Below are 15,983 nucleotides of genomic sequence, written 5' to 3'. Positions count from 1 at the left end.
GAGGTGACTTGATAGAGGTGTATAAGATTATGAGATGTATAGATAGAGTGGACAGCCAGCATCTTTTCCCCAGGGCAGCAACAGCCAATACTAGAGAACATCTGTTTAAGGTGAGTGGAGGGAAGTTCAGGGGAGATGTCAGAGGTAGATTTTTTTTTACACAGAGTGGTGGATATCTGGAACGCATTGCCAGGGATAGTATTGGTTTATTATTGTCACTTGTACTGAGGTACAGCGGAGAGGCTTGTCATGCATACCATTCCTACAGATCAATTCATTACACAGTGCAGATACATTGAGTTAGTACAGAGTGCATTGAGGTAGTACAGGTAAAAACAATAATAGAGTACAGAGTAAAGTGTTACAGCTACAGGGAAGTGCATTGTAAGTAGACAATAAGGTGCAAGGTCATAACAAGGTAGATTGTGAGGTCAAGAGTCCATCTCATTGTATATAGGAACTGTTCAATAGTCTTATCACCGTGGGATAGAAGCTGTCCTCGAGCCTGGTGGTATGTGCTGTCAGGCTCCTGTATCTTCTGCCTGATGGGAAAGGAGAGAAGATAGAATGACCTGGGCGGGTGGGGTCTTTGATTATGCTGGCTGCTTCACCAAGGCAGCGAGAGGTTATAGACAGAGTCCATGGAGGGGAGGCTGGTTTCCGTGGTGTGCTGGGCTGTCTACAACTCTCTGCAGTAAGTGGTAGCGCTGATAAAATGCAGACATTTAGAAGACCCTTAGGTGCGTGGATGTCAGAAAAATGGAGGGTTATGGGCAGTGTAGGGGAGAAGATTTAGATTGATCATGGGGTAGGTTTATATAGGTTGATACAACATTGTGGGCTGAAGGGCTCGTACTGTTCTATATTCTATATCTACATTTTTCAAAAGCCTTGATAAGATACCCCATTATAAACAAATGAATGTCAAAGATTGCAAAGTCAGGGAACAAGTAGCAGGATGAATTGCTGGCTAGTTTCAAGAGACCGGTGTGTAAGAAAGTTAGGCAGTGATGTTTCAGTGTGGGATCAGTGTTGTACACAATTGATGTTAACAATTTAGACTTCTTGAATTGAGAACTCAATTTCTAAATTTGCTGATGAAACGAAATTGGGGACCCTATATCTTCCCTTCCCCCACCCTCTCCACCTGCCCACCACCCACATGCTCCTCCCACTGGTTCCCCTCCCCACCCCACCCCACCCCACCCCACCCCCCTCCCTTTATTCCATGCTCCTCCTATCATATTCCATCATCTTCAGCCCTTTGTCACTTCTACCTATCGTCTCCCAACTTTTAACATCATTCCTGCCCTTGCCTGCCGATCACACCCCTCACCTGGATCCACCTGTCACCTGCTACTCCTTGCTCCACCTCTTCCTTCCACCTTTTTATACTGGCTACCTCCCCCTTTCTCGCCTGCCCAGATGAAGGGTCTCGACCCGAAACATCAACTGTCCATTTCCCTCCACAGATGCTGCCTGACCTGCTGAGTTCCTCCAGTGCCTTTTTGTATTGCTCCACATTCCAGCATCTGCAGCCTCTTGTGTCTCCAATGGTTTAACCTCATCTGCTCTCTAATCCTTCTACCAATTACTTCTTTCATGATCCTTGATTAGGGAACTAAATTCTTCAGATCCACTTGGGAGTGGCCTCCTGTGCCGTCTGTGTCGAGTCTGCACTTTCTCCCTGTGAATGTGTGGGTTTCATTCAAGAGCCTGGTTTCCTCCCATATCCCAAAGCCATGCAGGTTGGTAGGTTAATTGACCTCTGTAGATTACCTCTGGTGTGTGGGTGTGTGGTAGAATCTGGGGGAAATTGATGGGAATGTAGTGAAAATAAAATGGGATTAGTGTAGATTGGTGTGTGATGGTCAGCACAGACGTATGTCAAACGATCTGTTTCTGTGTTTGTGTGGCTTTATTATTCTAAGCAGCATGGCTTGTAGTTGAAGTTCAAATAGGCTTATTTGCTTTCAAACTTTAACATAATGAGTAGATTAGTGGGCAGTTAGTCTTTATAGTTGGTCCTTCAGGATCAATCACAACTTACTTCCACTTTGGTTTTGTGTATTCTGAGGTGGTTATGTGAGAACTGCAGATTCTTCCACAGGTGGCAGGTAGAATGGTGTGGGCGAGGGGAGGATAATTTGTGATGTGGGCTGCTCCTCCTTCTGTTTACGCTGGCCTTCTGTGTGCTGCCAATGTATGGGTTTTTGAAGTTTCGATATCATTGTGAAGGCTCCTTCACTTTGAGTTGTCTTGAGACAAATTCCCTGGAGTCGATGGGAATGTTTCCTATCAGGGAACTTTGAGCACATCCATGAATCTTTTCCAGTGTCCACTTGGTAGTTTCTACCCATGAGAGAGCATGGAATCTGTTCCGGGAATCTGGTGTCAGACATGGGTTTGCCCAACAAGGCAAGCTGGCATTAATTAGATCCTCAACACTGGGGATGTTGGCCTGGTTGTGGACACTAACACTGGCTCGCTTCTCCTTCGAGTGAATTTTGCAAAGTTAGTGAAACAACTGCAACTGATTAGCAGCTAGATGCTGAATCACCTGATCAGTTCCAGTGGAACTGATCAGGTGATTCCAGTATTGCCAGTTTCACACCATCTTTTATGTGGGCAGTAAAGTATAGATAATGGGAAGCTGGAAGTAATTGCTATCATTAAGCATTCTTTTTGTGAATAGCATCATTAACCTCCCTCGTACATGGGGTGTGGGAGCTGATGCCATTTATTGCTCATTCCTAATTGGATTTTGTTGTCATCATTCTGGGTAAATGTCAGTACTGGGAAAGAGGGAAAAAAGGTAGGTTTTACCGGGTTATATGATTAACAGAATCTTCATTCACTTGCTGTTGTGTTGGAATTTGAATTCTTGCCTGTGGATTATTCAATCTAGATTAGGTCCTGCAATATCATATCTACTCTGCTACTTTTCCCTCATTTACCGACTGGAAATTGAGATGTTCTCTTCAGAGACATTCCTGCATGAATGGAAAACAAAATTCAATTCTAATGCCATTACAATAACTCATCTGGCTGTGATATTGAATGAGTAAGGCATACCTGGTCAGTGTTGAATTAATTTATCTCAACTGTGCCAAAGGTGAAAATAAGCCAGTACAGCGCACCAGTAAGAAGGTAGCTGGAGTATTCAGTACAAATGGCTGAGAAACAGTGGAGAATGTGTATGACTGTACTGGTAAGAAATTTAACTTGATTGTATTCCTGATCTATGTGGTAATTGATTGATAAAAGATTGATTCTATTGGTTAAAGGAGAAAAAACAGCCAGCCTTCCACCTCTCAGTATGGTGGCACAGTGGGTGCATTACTGGGCTGGTATCAGGAAGTCTGATCTATTGATCCCACCATGGCACCTGGGAGATTTTAAATGAATGGAATTAAATAAATCTGGGATAAAAGGTTAGTGTCAGTTATGGTGACCATGAAAACTACCAAACTGTTGTAAAAACCCAGCTGATTCCACAACATCTTATAGTGAAGCATATCAGTCACCTATACCCAGCCTGATCTGTTTGTGAGCTCCGTTTCTTAACTGCAGTTCAGGGGGCAGATTGGCTGTCAACACCGTGTAAATGGAAATGCATGGGCCTGGAAATTCCTTTGCACAATTCCAAAAGTGCAAGAAGGTATACCTCAAGGGTATGTGCTTAGCCCACTGCTCTACTCTCTCTACACTCACGACTGTGTGGCTAGACACAGCTAAAATGCTATCTATAAGTTTGCCGATGACTGTTGTTGGGAGAATCACAGATGGCGACGAGGAGGCGTACATGAGTGAGATAGAGGTGGTGTTGCAATAACAACCTCGCACTCAATGTCAGCAAGACCAAGGAACTGATTATGGACTTCAGGAAGGGGAGGTCAGGAGAACACACACCAGTCCCCATTGAGGGGTCAGCAGTGGAAAGGGTGAGCAGTTTCAAGTTCCTGGGTGTCAACATCTCAGAGGATCTATCCTGGGCCCAACACATTGATGCCATCACGAAGCGGCTCTACTTCATTAGGAGTTTGAGGAGATTTGGTATGTCACCAAAGGCTCTTGCAAATTTCTACAGATGTACAGTGGAGAACATTCTGTCTGGTTGCATCACCACCTGGTATGGAGGCTCCAATGTGCAGGATCGAAAGAGGCTGCAGAAGGTCGTAGACTCGGCCATCTCCATCACGGGCACAACCCTCCCCACCATTGAGGACGTCTTCGAGAGGCAGTGCCTTAAGAAAGCGGTATCCATCATTAAGGACCCTCACCACCCGGGACATACCCTCTTCTCATTACTACCATCGGGGAGAAGGTACAGGAGCCTGAAGACCCACACTTGACATTTTAGGAATAGCTTCTTCCTCTACCCCACCAGATTTCTGAATGGTCCATGAACACTATGTCGTCATTCCTCTTTTGCACTATTTATTTATTTTTTGGTAACTTATTGTAATTTTTATGTCTTGCACTGTATTGCTGCACAAAACAACAAATTTCACAACATACGTCAGTGATGATAAACCTGATTCTGAGAAGTGCTTTGAAGTCGAAAATCAGCTTCGTTGGAGGGACAATATTGCCCATTTCTTGTCTTTTCTGGCAGGATTTTATTTTCCCTAGTACTTTTGTAGGATTTTTATAGTGAATAAAAAGATGTCAAATGTAGCGCAACATGGCAAATCTCCAGTCTAATTTTTGACCTTACTGGTGTGAACAATATTTACTCTTGGCTTTTACTAACTCAGTCCCCCTGTGGCTGTGCTCTTTAAAAGGCCAGCACTCTCACTATGTTCTTTGTCTCGCGCAAATCTGTGATCTGCTGGCCACCATATACAGCATCACATGTCTGGCTTCACTGCTCTGCCTGTGGAGGTTGAGGTCCTGGTCACTCTGCTGCTGATTTCTGCCACATCTTGCAGTTTGCTTCTTGCTGCCACATTATACAAGGCCACTCAAACTCCATACTGAAAACAGTGAGGATGTCACCCATTTTTTCTACAGCCCACTACAGCAGGTATATTGGCCATGGGACTGTTTGCATTCTGGCTTCTGCAAGGTGCATACAGTCATGTACTGCACTTGTATTATATTAATCCCTTCAGAGACCCCCATGCCATCTCCCGTCAGGACTGCCTGGCTGTAGCCCTTGAAAGTCTCCATAGCCCTTTTCCGTAGTGAACCTGCCTCTTACTGATATTGTTCTTCACAGCCTATCCAGATCCCTATGACCCCCCTGGGAGAACTCTCCACTATTGTAGCATCCATTTATTAATTCGTAATACTCCCCTGTAACTGGATGATGCTGTCAATTGTGAAATCACATCAGTGAGGCTAAATTCTATGGGAACTTGCAATGGGTCAGCAACATGTATCGCACTGACATGGCTTAATGTTCCATAGGGAAACTGGACAATGTTGTCCCATCAACATTACAAATGAAAATCTGGATCCTTACATGATTTATGCAGCGTTAAGGTGAATTGCTGTCATCAAAAGGAACAATTTCTATGTTCTGGTCTGAGCCTGGTAGACAAACTTCTGAACATCATAGTCAAGAGGTCATAATAAATAATTCATTTGCAAATCTAATGGGTTGCAACTCATGAAGTTGATTTAATTTACTAAAACAATTTTCAAGTTTTCATGTGTTCGTTTTTAATTTTTTCCTAGAGACTTGTGAATACTGTGTACTACAGTGATTAGAGACAATAGCTTTTTGTTTCATGATGGACACTTAAATCACAAGATTATTTTTTTAATGTATTTTATGAGAATGGCAATTGCCATTTCGGTAACTGTACAAAACCAGTAAATGTGTGTGGATGAGAATAAGTAGTTTAGGATGAAGTGGAAGAAAACTGGCCAAGGTCAGAACAATGGACTCATTCAGGAAAGTGCTGTGGGGATGGCAGGCTTCGTTATTTGGAAGGATTTGAATAAATGGGTTTAAACACCTTTCATCCATGCAGATCCTGTGGCACCTCTATTGAACTCTTACTGATTCAGATTATTTCCTAAAGTCAATATTTCTCCTGCATCATTACTGAAAGTATTCATTTCATGATTTCACCAGAATGCTGGTCTATGTGGGAACAAAAATATTTGCCAAATATGATGCATATAAGTATGAAGTGACACAAGATTAACTCTCAATCTGTTACTCCTGTTCTAATATCGATTTAACCTGGGTTTCTCCTCTCCTTCATCAACAGCAACCATTATCAACTGTCTGGCTTATTCCTTCTTGGTGACTCTGAAATCTCTTTAAGAAAAAATGCCCTCCTTTTCAAAAAACACTTCCCTTGCCCATTCTCCTTTCCTGCTCTGCCTCCTGTATGTGTCTACTTACCATATTCTGTGCTGTAAAGCAATCCTTTAGCACTGTTCTTGCACAGAATAATAGAGATCTACTTGTCTAGCTCAGACAGTCTGTTCTGTCTAACTGGAGAACGAGACACCAAAGCCTTGGTTGTAATTTATTTTATTCGTAACATTTTCCAAGGATTCTCCCGCTGCCTTGACAAGAGCATGGATGTAAAGATTGTTCTATCACAGCTGGACATGGACAGTTACTGCATATAACCTTGAAGTTATAGAAGATATCAATGCTATACTGTTGTAGTATATTTTTCACTATTTTATTTAGCAAAGCAATTCCAATGATACTGAAAGACTGGTGCTGCATGTGCCAGATTAATACAGATTTTAAACCCATGACTCCTTCTGTATAATTTTCATTAATTAGGTTCAGATTTTTACTGCATAGCTGATCTGCTAGATAGTGTTTTACTTTCATTTTGTTCCCCACTTTGTGCATCTAAACATCTTATCAAGACTTGTTCCAACATTAGTTTGTTGCTTCTGTATCTGTCACTGTCTTATTACAGCAGAGATGCATCAACAATAATTTATCAGTTTTACTTGAAGGAGTGAATTTATTTTCCATGTCATTCTGTCGAAATAAGCTTTCAAACACTTCCTGCATATTTACTAGTGTTGTTAAAGTAGTTTGTTTGCTGGATTGTGCCAGTAGTGTACGTTGCATCTTTTTTAATGTAACCAGTTAAGTCCATTGGTTCTTAGTCGAGAAATATAGGTTTGCTACATCCAAAACCCATAATGTTTTTAATCCGATTATTCCTGTTAATCCTCATAAATTTTAATTTAAAGTAGAATTTCTCTTCAGCTGGTTGATCAGTTTTATGCAGTGAACATGGCCCAATGACAAATTTTGTCTGTTTTCTGCTCATTGCTAGTATGAATTTCTGCTGTTTGAAGTCTGACAGTCATAATACTTCCTTGCAAAAAAAACCTAGTCCTGAATGTAAAGTAGGTAATGTTAATCTATTTGAAATACCTTCTCATTCATTCAATTATATTTGCATCACTGGCTGCACACACTGCAAAGAGTTATGTGACATTCCAACAATGCAATAAAGAGATTTTTTCCTGCCTACTAGTGCTGTGTGCCTTCCACTGTACACACAACACACCCCTCCCCCACTCCACACACTGGTTTCCTACCTGCTGCTATCAGTGTGTATATTTGAGGGTAATTTTCTCATTTACATGGTTCTCTCTGTGTCTCTGCCTTTTTGTCTAAACCTCCCTTCCCTTCTCACAGTGGGCATGTATATGTATGTGTTTCAAACACTGGTGCTCTCTATCTTCCTTCATCTGATTCTCTCACACTGCCTGAATCTCTCTTCTGCCTTCATTGCTCTTTCTGTCATGCCCCAGTCTCTGTTCCTCTGGAAGGTGAACAAATTGTACACTTCATAATTTTATGTTTCTGCACAGAACAGTTCAGTCAGTACCTTGAAGTTACAGTTTCCTGTTCTGTCATGTTACCAAGTCATGCACTACATTTGCTCTCCTTTTGGATTTTGTCTCTTCAATCTTTCAAGATAGTAAACAGCCTTAACCATATTTGTTCTGACTCCAGAATTGGGTGACCCAAGTAAGTGCTTCTTCCATGGTAAACAGTCCAGTACTTTTCCACTTTCCCTTCCCACTTCCCTCCAACCCCCCAACCCCTCCACCCTCCCGTCCCTCAAACACCAACCATTCATTTCCATTTCAAAAGTAGCCACTTGTGCAGAGATGACTGTTATTATATTTGGGCTGCTTTCTAAACGAACTTAGAACCTTATCAATCTTTTATTGCAGTTTCAGTGTGTAGATTTGTTTCATATTGCTTTTAGTGAAAGCTTTGTTTTATCTCCTTAGAGTAAAACTATTAAATTAGATATATATTTTCACACAACTGAAATTTGTGATCAAAGGCATACACTTTATATGTAGTTTTTGGGAGATTTAACTGAGGTGTATAAAATTATAAGGGATAGTGATAGTTAAAGAGCCACAGGCCCTTTGACCCACTGAGTCCATGCTGACTATCAAGCACACATCTATGCTAATCACCATTTTATTCTCTCTATATTCCCAACAACGCTGTCCCAGATTCTGGTACTCACCTACATACCAGGGACAAGTTACAGTAGCCAATTTAATCTACCAAACCACACATCTTTGGGGGAAACTGGAGCGCCTAGTGAATATGGAAACTCTGCATAGATACCAGAGTTCAGGACTGAACCACATTGGAAGTGCCTGAATTCACTGCCTTAAAGAGTGACGTAGGCAGAAAACTTCATTGCGATTTAAATAGGACCTGGATGTGCTCTTGATGTGTCATAATTTACAAAGTCTTGGGCCAAAGGCAGGAAAGTGGGATTGGGCTTCTTCAGTTGGAACAGACATGATGATCCTAATGGCTTCTTCAGGACTTCACTTGGTGTGCTGTGACCAATTCTGGATCCCAAACTTAAGGAAGAACAGCAAGTTCTTGGAAGGGATATAGAAGCGATTCATCTGAATGGAGATGTGAAAGCCTTCAGAAAGTTACACCAGAGGAGCTGGGATTGTTCTCCTCGGAGCAAATAAGGTTATGAAGAGATTTAACAGAATGTTCATGATTGTTGGGGAGATGGTGAGATGGGTGGCACGAGGGATTAAGGGGAATTGTTAGAGGAAATGAAGAGAAACTATTTCCATGGTCAGGTAGATCAGTGACTCGAGATCGATTTAAGATAAAGGTAGAAAGAACCATAAGGTGGATGATTTTTTAATGCAGTAAGTTATGCAATGAAATGATGGAAACAGATTTGATTGCAACTTTCAAAATTTGTACTTGAAAGTTTTCCAGTGCTACTGGAAAGGAACAAAAGAGTGTGGCTAATTGTTTACTCTTTGAAAGAACCTGCAAAGGCATAATGGAGCAAATGGTGTCCTCCTCCTGTGCTGTAAGATTCTGTGATTCGAACTAAAGTCACTTAATATTGAAGCAGGCTGCTGTGTAACTGCATTATCACTCTTCTAACAAGTTAATTTGCATGAATAAAAGCTAAAGGTTGCTTCTGATGTACTGTCATTGCTCTAGATTAAAGGAACCAGACCAGGAGAAACCAAAGCATGCAGTATTTCTCCAGCAGCAGTGATTTGTCTCCTCTTCCTTCCGGTTATACAGATCTGGGTCAAATGGTTCTTAAATGCCACTTGCATTGAAATTTAATGAATGTGTGGCAACCCAGGTATATCAGTAGACCACTGGGATGGTGGGAGAGGTTAATATTTTACATGAGGCATTAATTGATGCAGTAAGTCCTCTTTATTTCAGCCCTTTCACTCTGCACAGGTCCCTCACAACATGTAAATCATTAAAATGTGAATTCAAGCAGACTTTTAGTTGTACACAAAAAAAAATTCAAGATGTATACAGACTTAACCTTCTGGCCTCTTTCCCATTCAGTTGCAAATTACAATGATCCTGTTTAATCTATGGAAACTGAAGCTTCATCTGACAAAAAATGTTTGCATCGCATGATTTATATAATGAATGTATCCCTAAGTTGACAGAAAGCTCCTTGAATATATACAGTATGTTAAGCCAGACCAACTGTTAAGCCTCATGGTAGGAAGATTTTCTCAGAAATAAAACAAACATTGTCAAAAGTAGGAGCTGGCAATTTTAAGTGGGGTAATGGTGCTCCAGGGGTATGATTGTGATAATACCTGTGAAGGGTAGATGGGAATGCTCTCCACTGTCAAGGGGCCATATGTTTAGGATTAGTCCAAGAGATATAAACTGAAGCGAAGATATAAAATTTTAAACAGGATTAGTGGAGTGGAATGCATCACCTCAGGTTGCTGTTGAAGTCTAGCTAATATTGATATGCAAAAAGGAATTAGATGAAGATTTGAAAAAAAAGCTATCAAAGGCTTCTGTTAAATAGGATTAATAGTTAAGGCTTCAGTATGGAACTGCTCTTGGCACACTCACCATACACCAAATGGCATCCATTATCAAAAGTTTTTTTGTATATATACAAAAATTTAGTAAATTTCTGGTTACGTGAGTGTTTTACTGGGAGGTAGTATAATTGTGATAAGTTTCTAATTCATTTGACTATATTGACAGTGTTTCGTGTTTTTTATAATATAGAATAATCCATTTGCTTTGTACAAATAGCACTTGCATTAATGGCAACTGTCGAACTTCACTGCATCTTTTAGTCAGCATAGGTTCAATGGGCCCTTCTGTGCCATAGCTATTGAATGTTCCCACAAACGACACTGCCTCAGTGTTAAATTTTATACATATAAAAAAAACGAGTTAATTATCATCTACAAAATGCAAATTATTTGTCTGCTGTATATTCTCCTAATGATCAAAACATATGAACAAAACATTCTAGAAGGCCAAAATGTTTACTACAATACAATTTGGTTGTATTTCTTTTCCAAAACAGCATTAAAATTGCTGATAATTAATGGTTGTAAATATTAATTAAGTAAAGAAATATTCTATCGGTCTTATTAAATATTGCAATGAAGTAACCTAAGTCATCATGAATGTACAAGAATTGTCCCAAACAGCAGCAGGAGGCAGTCATATGATGTAGTAATTCTTAAAGTCTGGCCTTGTAATCAGCTTTTGTACCTTTTTTGTTTACTACACAACACTGTTTCAAGTATCTGAAAGTGTATTCAGATGAAGTAATTGAAAATCTATCCAAGTGTTCCATTAGCTCTGAGCTGAGTGCATATATATAAACAAAAATCTAACTTGTTCTGATATTGGAATACAACCAGTTTTGCTGCAACAATATATTATATAGCTCTTATTATCGGCACTGGATTGTGAACAAGCAAACAGATCTGTAGGAGTCCTTTTAAAGAGGAGAAAGTAGTGAAGAAGTTCAGAATGGGAATTTTAGTACTTAAGGTACATACTGTTGAAGGCATGGCTGCCAGCTGAGGGAATTGGGGATGTGTGAGAGGCCAATGTTAGATCTGTCCAGGGATTGTTGGGCTGGAGCAGGTTGCATACAGTGGCCAGTTTGGGAAGCTGATCAGAAGAGTTTTTGAATACTTGGAATCTATGGAGAACATTGGTTTGGAAAGAAGGCACAACTCCTTTGAGCACGACTTCAGTGAAACAGCAGGATGTGGGGTATGTGCTTTATTGCTGTAATCTTGATCACAGCTCCTGAGAGCAGAACAAATTAATTTAGATCTTGCCTCAGGAATAATATTGCAAAAAACTTATCTTGTATTATTTATTCTATTTTGTAACTTGAAGCTTTGGAAAACAAATTGCATTGATTCAGTAAGTAATGCTGTTCACCTTTTGGAGTGATCAATGTTTAATGAAATTCAGTACTTGTAATAATACCTCTAAGGGTCTATTTTGCAAGTGAGTGTTTTATCACTAGTGTTGCCTTTCCATTGGTCCACAGAAAAGCTAAATGCCTATCAGCATGAGTTTCATGCCTTGAGAGAGCGTCTTCGTGTGGCTGAGCATCGAACTTTACAGCGTTCTTCTGAACTAAATGCTGTCCTGGAGCAGTTCAAACGGATAGTGGCTTCATCAAATGGCAGCAAAGAGGCTTTGAACAATTTTTCAGGTAATTCCTATTTGATATATGAATCGGATTAGTGTTTTTTTTTCCTCACAGAGCAATAAAGTGTTGCATCTGGCCCAACTGAAAAGTGAAATTACATTAGATTAATTGCTGTCATTAAAAGCTTGATGGTTTAAGCCGATTAAATTAAGAGGCTTCAATGCAGTGTTTTTGTTGCAGTTTTAAGATGGACTCGAATGTACTCTCCTTCCACTAATCCTCCACATTACATACTGCCCAACATTGAGAGACTTTCTCCTCAACCTTTGCTAAGGACGTTCTTTGACTGCCTGGAAATTTTGTGAGAGCAGTCTTGGATATTTGCCACATTTAATTGTTTTATGTCCTTGGGGCAAGTATCTGCTTTCCATTTGATTTTATGCTTCACAAAGAGTTCAACTATTCATTACTTTATACTCATCTGAGTTATGCTAATCTGAGTGGAAAAAGAGAGCCAAGAATCCATGGACCTTCATTGTACTAATCACCATCTGTAAATTGTGCGGTCACCAGTTCAGTGCAAAAAGGGTCAGAAGAGCAAGAAGAAAGCCTCATTGACAAGATGAGGAAAGGGAATAAAGGAAGGAGGAGGGGGGAAAAAAAGAAAAATAAGCACTCTGGGCCAAGGTAGGGAAAATAAAAAGCCTATCTGCCATTGTCAGGCAAATTTTCATTAATTTTAATGTCAACCATTGGTAGATATGCAAAACCTTTTCCTTCCATTGTCTAGTTCAGAGAGAATCATTTGATGACGTGCCTTCCATTTCAAGTGACCACACTTCACTCCAGTGTAATGGTGGAATGGCTGGAAGTAAAAATATCACTGCTCAGGTCCTGCTTTTTTAGGCCTCCCTGGGACCTGAATTAATTTACCTGTGGCTCAATATTTTTTTCAGGAATTTAGAGAGTTTCAGTTTATCAAGGAAGGGAAAGGCATAACTTCATATAGTGCCTTTCACATCCCTTTCAGAATGGTCTTGTGTACTCTTAAGTAATATGTACGTAACTGTAGTTATACATAAAAATATATGAATTAAGGATAGGAGGTGGTCACTCAGTCCCTTGAGCCTGCTCTGCCATTCAATAAGATCATGGTTGATCCATTTGTAACCTCTGCTCTATATTCTTGCCTCCCCACAGTAATCTTTCACCCCCTCGCTTACCAACAATCTCTCCATCTCTGCCTTATGAATATTCAAAGGATCTGGTTCTATTACCCTTTGAGGAAGAGAGTTCCAAAGACTCAAGATCCTCTAAGACAAAAGAATCCACCTCATCTGACCCCTAGTTCTACATTCTCCCAAAAGGGAATGCATCCTCTCTACATCCACCCTCCCAAAACCCCTTGTGCGTCTTGAGAAATTTAGTAGCCAAATTGTACACAACCAGCTCCCACAAATTGCAGTGATGATGACCAAGCAATCTATTTCACAGAAGTTGATTTGAGTGATAAATAATGGTAAACCTGCCCTGCTCTTCCATGTAAAACTTCCCCGTTCTTCAAAATAATTCCCTGGTGAAGCCCAAGAGAACAGATGCGGCCTTGGTTTCATACTCCAGTCCCTGGAGAACAACTCCTTGCACCCTGAAACATTTTAACTAAGAGCCATTAGTGTTGCCAATGGAGTTACAGATGTCAGTATAAACAATAGATACAATCCACCTGTATATTTACCTCATGTCCTCATTCCTCCTCTGTTGTTTAGAGGGTGTGTATTGCTTTTTCCTAATGTCTGGATCAAAAGGAATCATATTTGCATATTTCCACATTTGATAGGAAAAAAGTGCTCAGAATGTTAATTAATTTTAATGTTATTTAGCTTTGGATATAGGAGCATGTATATGTGTATAGTTTTATTTATTTCTATTTATGTATTTAATTTTTCATGATTTTGTAATTTAGGCAGAACAATCTTTGTAAAGCAACACAAATTTGATTTAACCTAACATTATGTAACATTAAGATATTTGAACGTTTTCATCAATTATTTTCAGATGATGCCAAAAAGATATTGAAAGATTTGACCAACAGAAATGCCCTTCAAGTGCCAAATATTTACCACCACATGCCCCACTTACTTAACAACGAAGAGAGCCTCCAGCCTGCTGTGCAGGTTGGTCTTGGTAGAACTGGCGGTGAGTTACCAACATGGTTATTTCTCTTGTATTAAACTGAAGAGGGAGAAGCAAAAGTACTCTAAATGAGTATGAATTAATGCATAATTAGTATAGTCTGGTGCTGAGGTGTCTATTTCATTCTATTTGATAATCTTAACATTTTTTACAAATGTATGTGCATTCAAAAACAGAATAGATTCCACCCTAATTAGTTCTATTCTTCCCAAGCTAAAGGTGGTCAATAGCTCAATATCTCTGTTACTATTATTCTAGTGTTGAAATTCTTCACAATCGAGAATCTCATGGGGCATTTTTTTCAAATGCCCAATTGTATTCAGTTAATTTCCCCTTATTGAAAACTCCAATGGATGCTAGAAATGTTGCAGTTGAACTTCAGCTGTGGTGGTTTTCACTGTTCCTCATATGTTACCTTCTCTGAATAATGATCTGCAATATTTATCCCATGTGGTAAGCTAGTGTGAGAGAACAGGCAAAATAGGACAAGCACCAATGGCTGAAAGAAAAATGCATTTCATGTTGCAAAGAAGCTAACCGTTTGGCCCATCTAGCATCTGCTGGATTTTGTGCTCCACAGAAATTTCCTCCAACCCCACTTTAGTTTACCCTTTCAGCATAATCTCCTATGCCTTTCTCACCTGATGTGGCTTTGTATATCTTGCCTGAAATGTATCAAAGATGTTTAAGTTTATTGTCATAGACATGCATACCCAGGGTACACATGCCCTGAAAATTAGCTTTTTGCAGCAGTAGCACAGCACAGTACACTGCAAACATGGTAATTAGTGTTCACCTTAACCACTCCCTTGGAGAAAGTTCCATGTTCCCACCACTCTCTGAAGAAAGAGGTTTCTCCTGAAATCCCTATTGCATTTAACTGTGACTGCTAATTTTGATCTCCTCAGATTTGATTTAAAAGAAAATTATGTAAATTTCTACGCAGTCTTCCAACAGGTGCATCAATACCACTGCACAAGAGAACTAAAGGGATTTGATTAAATGAGCCCACAGTCGTGATGATGACTGAAACAATTGCTTCCTCTAACTTAGGAAAGATGCTCCATTTGTTCAACTGACATTGTTTGCCATGCTGCCTGTTCGATCCCTCTTCATACGTATATGTGCTGCCCTCTTCCAAACTCCAGTCTTGTTTATTCTTTACATCTGATAGTCCAATAGATTTTATATGAAATGTATAATGTGGTAAGGCTTAGGAACAAGACTGTGACGGTCATTTTTTTCTGTGCTTCCAACACTATTTGAATATAAATGCTTTATGTCCGAAGGCCGTTACATAGGAATGCATATGCATTGCCTTCATTGGAATAAAATTTCAGAAGCATTGAATGCACATATGTAACTATGTCACGTGTTTTGCTCATGCAACAGAGGGCAAAACTCGTTTTCAAAAGTCGTAATATTTCTTTAAGCTTTTCATAGTGATATTTGAGTTTATCTTTGGTTTAAAACGTGTATAATAAAGTTAAATAATCTTAAAAGTGGTTAAATTTGCCTTCAAAACTGATTGTATTGTATTTACAACTTTTACAAGGGGGACGAATAGAAAACCTGTTCTCTTCCTTCAGAGCTCTGGTTCTGTCAGTAGACAGTGGCTTTGACTTTACTATCCCCAGGGGCGTTGCTGACCCTTTTAGGCTTGCACTGGAGCTTCCAGAAGTCAAAGATTAATCTCCAGGATGCGGTTGTAGGCAATCCAGGAGAAAGATCTTAGTATCTCCACCTATCTGAGACTGCTCTGTTCAGTGAAGTATGGTGGGAATTCACTTCAGGTGTGGTCAGCTGCTTGTCTGTTGATCAGTGCAGTAATGAAGACTCTATTTGATTTCCAATTGGCTTGAGGTGTTG

At 39.9% G+C, this 15,983-nt stretch overlaps 1 protein-coding gene across 2 annotated transcripts in view; it reads left to right on the top strand.

Moving 5' to 3' along the window:
- mgat4a (alpha-1,3-mannosyl-glycoprotein 4-beta-N-acetylglucosaminyltransferase A) overlaps positions 1-15,983 on the top strand; it is a 197,299-nt gene that overhangs the window by 97,085 nt on the left and 84,231 nt on the right. For both annotated transcript variants that reach the window (XM_052026335.1, XM_052026336.1), the window contains exons 2-3: positions 11,817-11,984; positions 13,977-14,117. In XM_052026335.1, the coding sequence (XP_051882295.1) occupies positions 11,817-11,984; positions 13,977-14,117 (309 nt within the window). The remainder of the gene's footprint in view (positions 1-11,816; positions 11,985-13,976; positions 14,118-15,983) is intronic.

This window comes from Pristis pectinata, chromosome 11 (genome assembly GCF_009764475.1).
Source record: "Pristis pectinata isolate sPriPec2 chromosome 11, sPriPec2.1.pri, whole genome shotgun sequence".
NCBI classification, from domain to species: Eukaryota; Metazoa; Chordata; class Chondrichthyes; order Rhinopristiformes; family Pristidae; genus Pristis; species Pristis pectinata.
The sequence above is the reverse complement of the archived record's forward strand: the minus strand, read 5'-3'. Positions and strand labels throughout refer to the sequence as shown.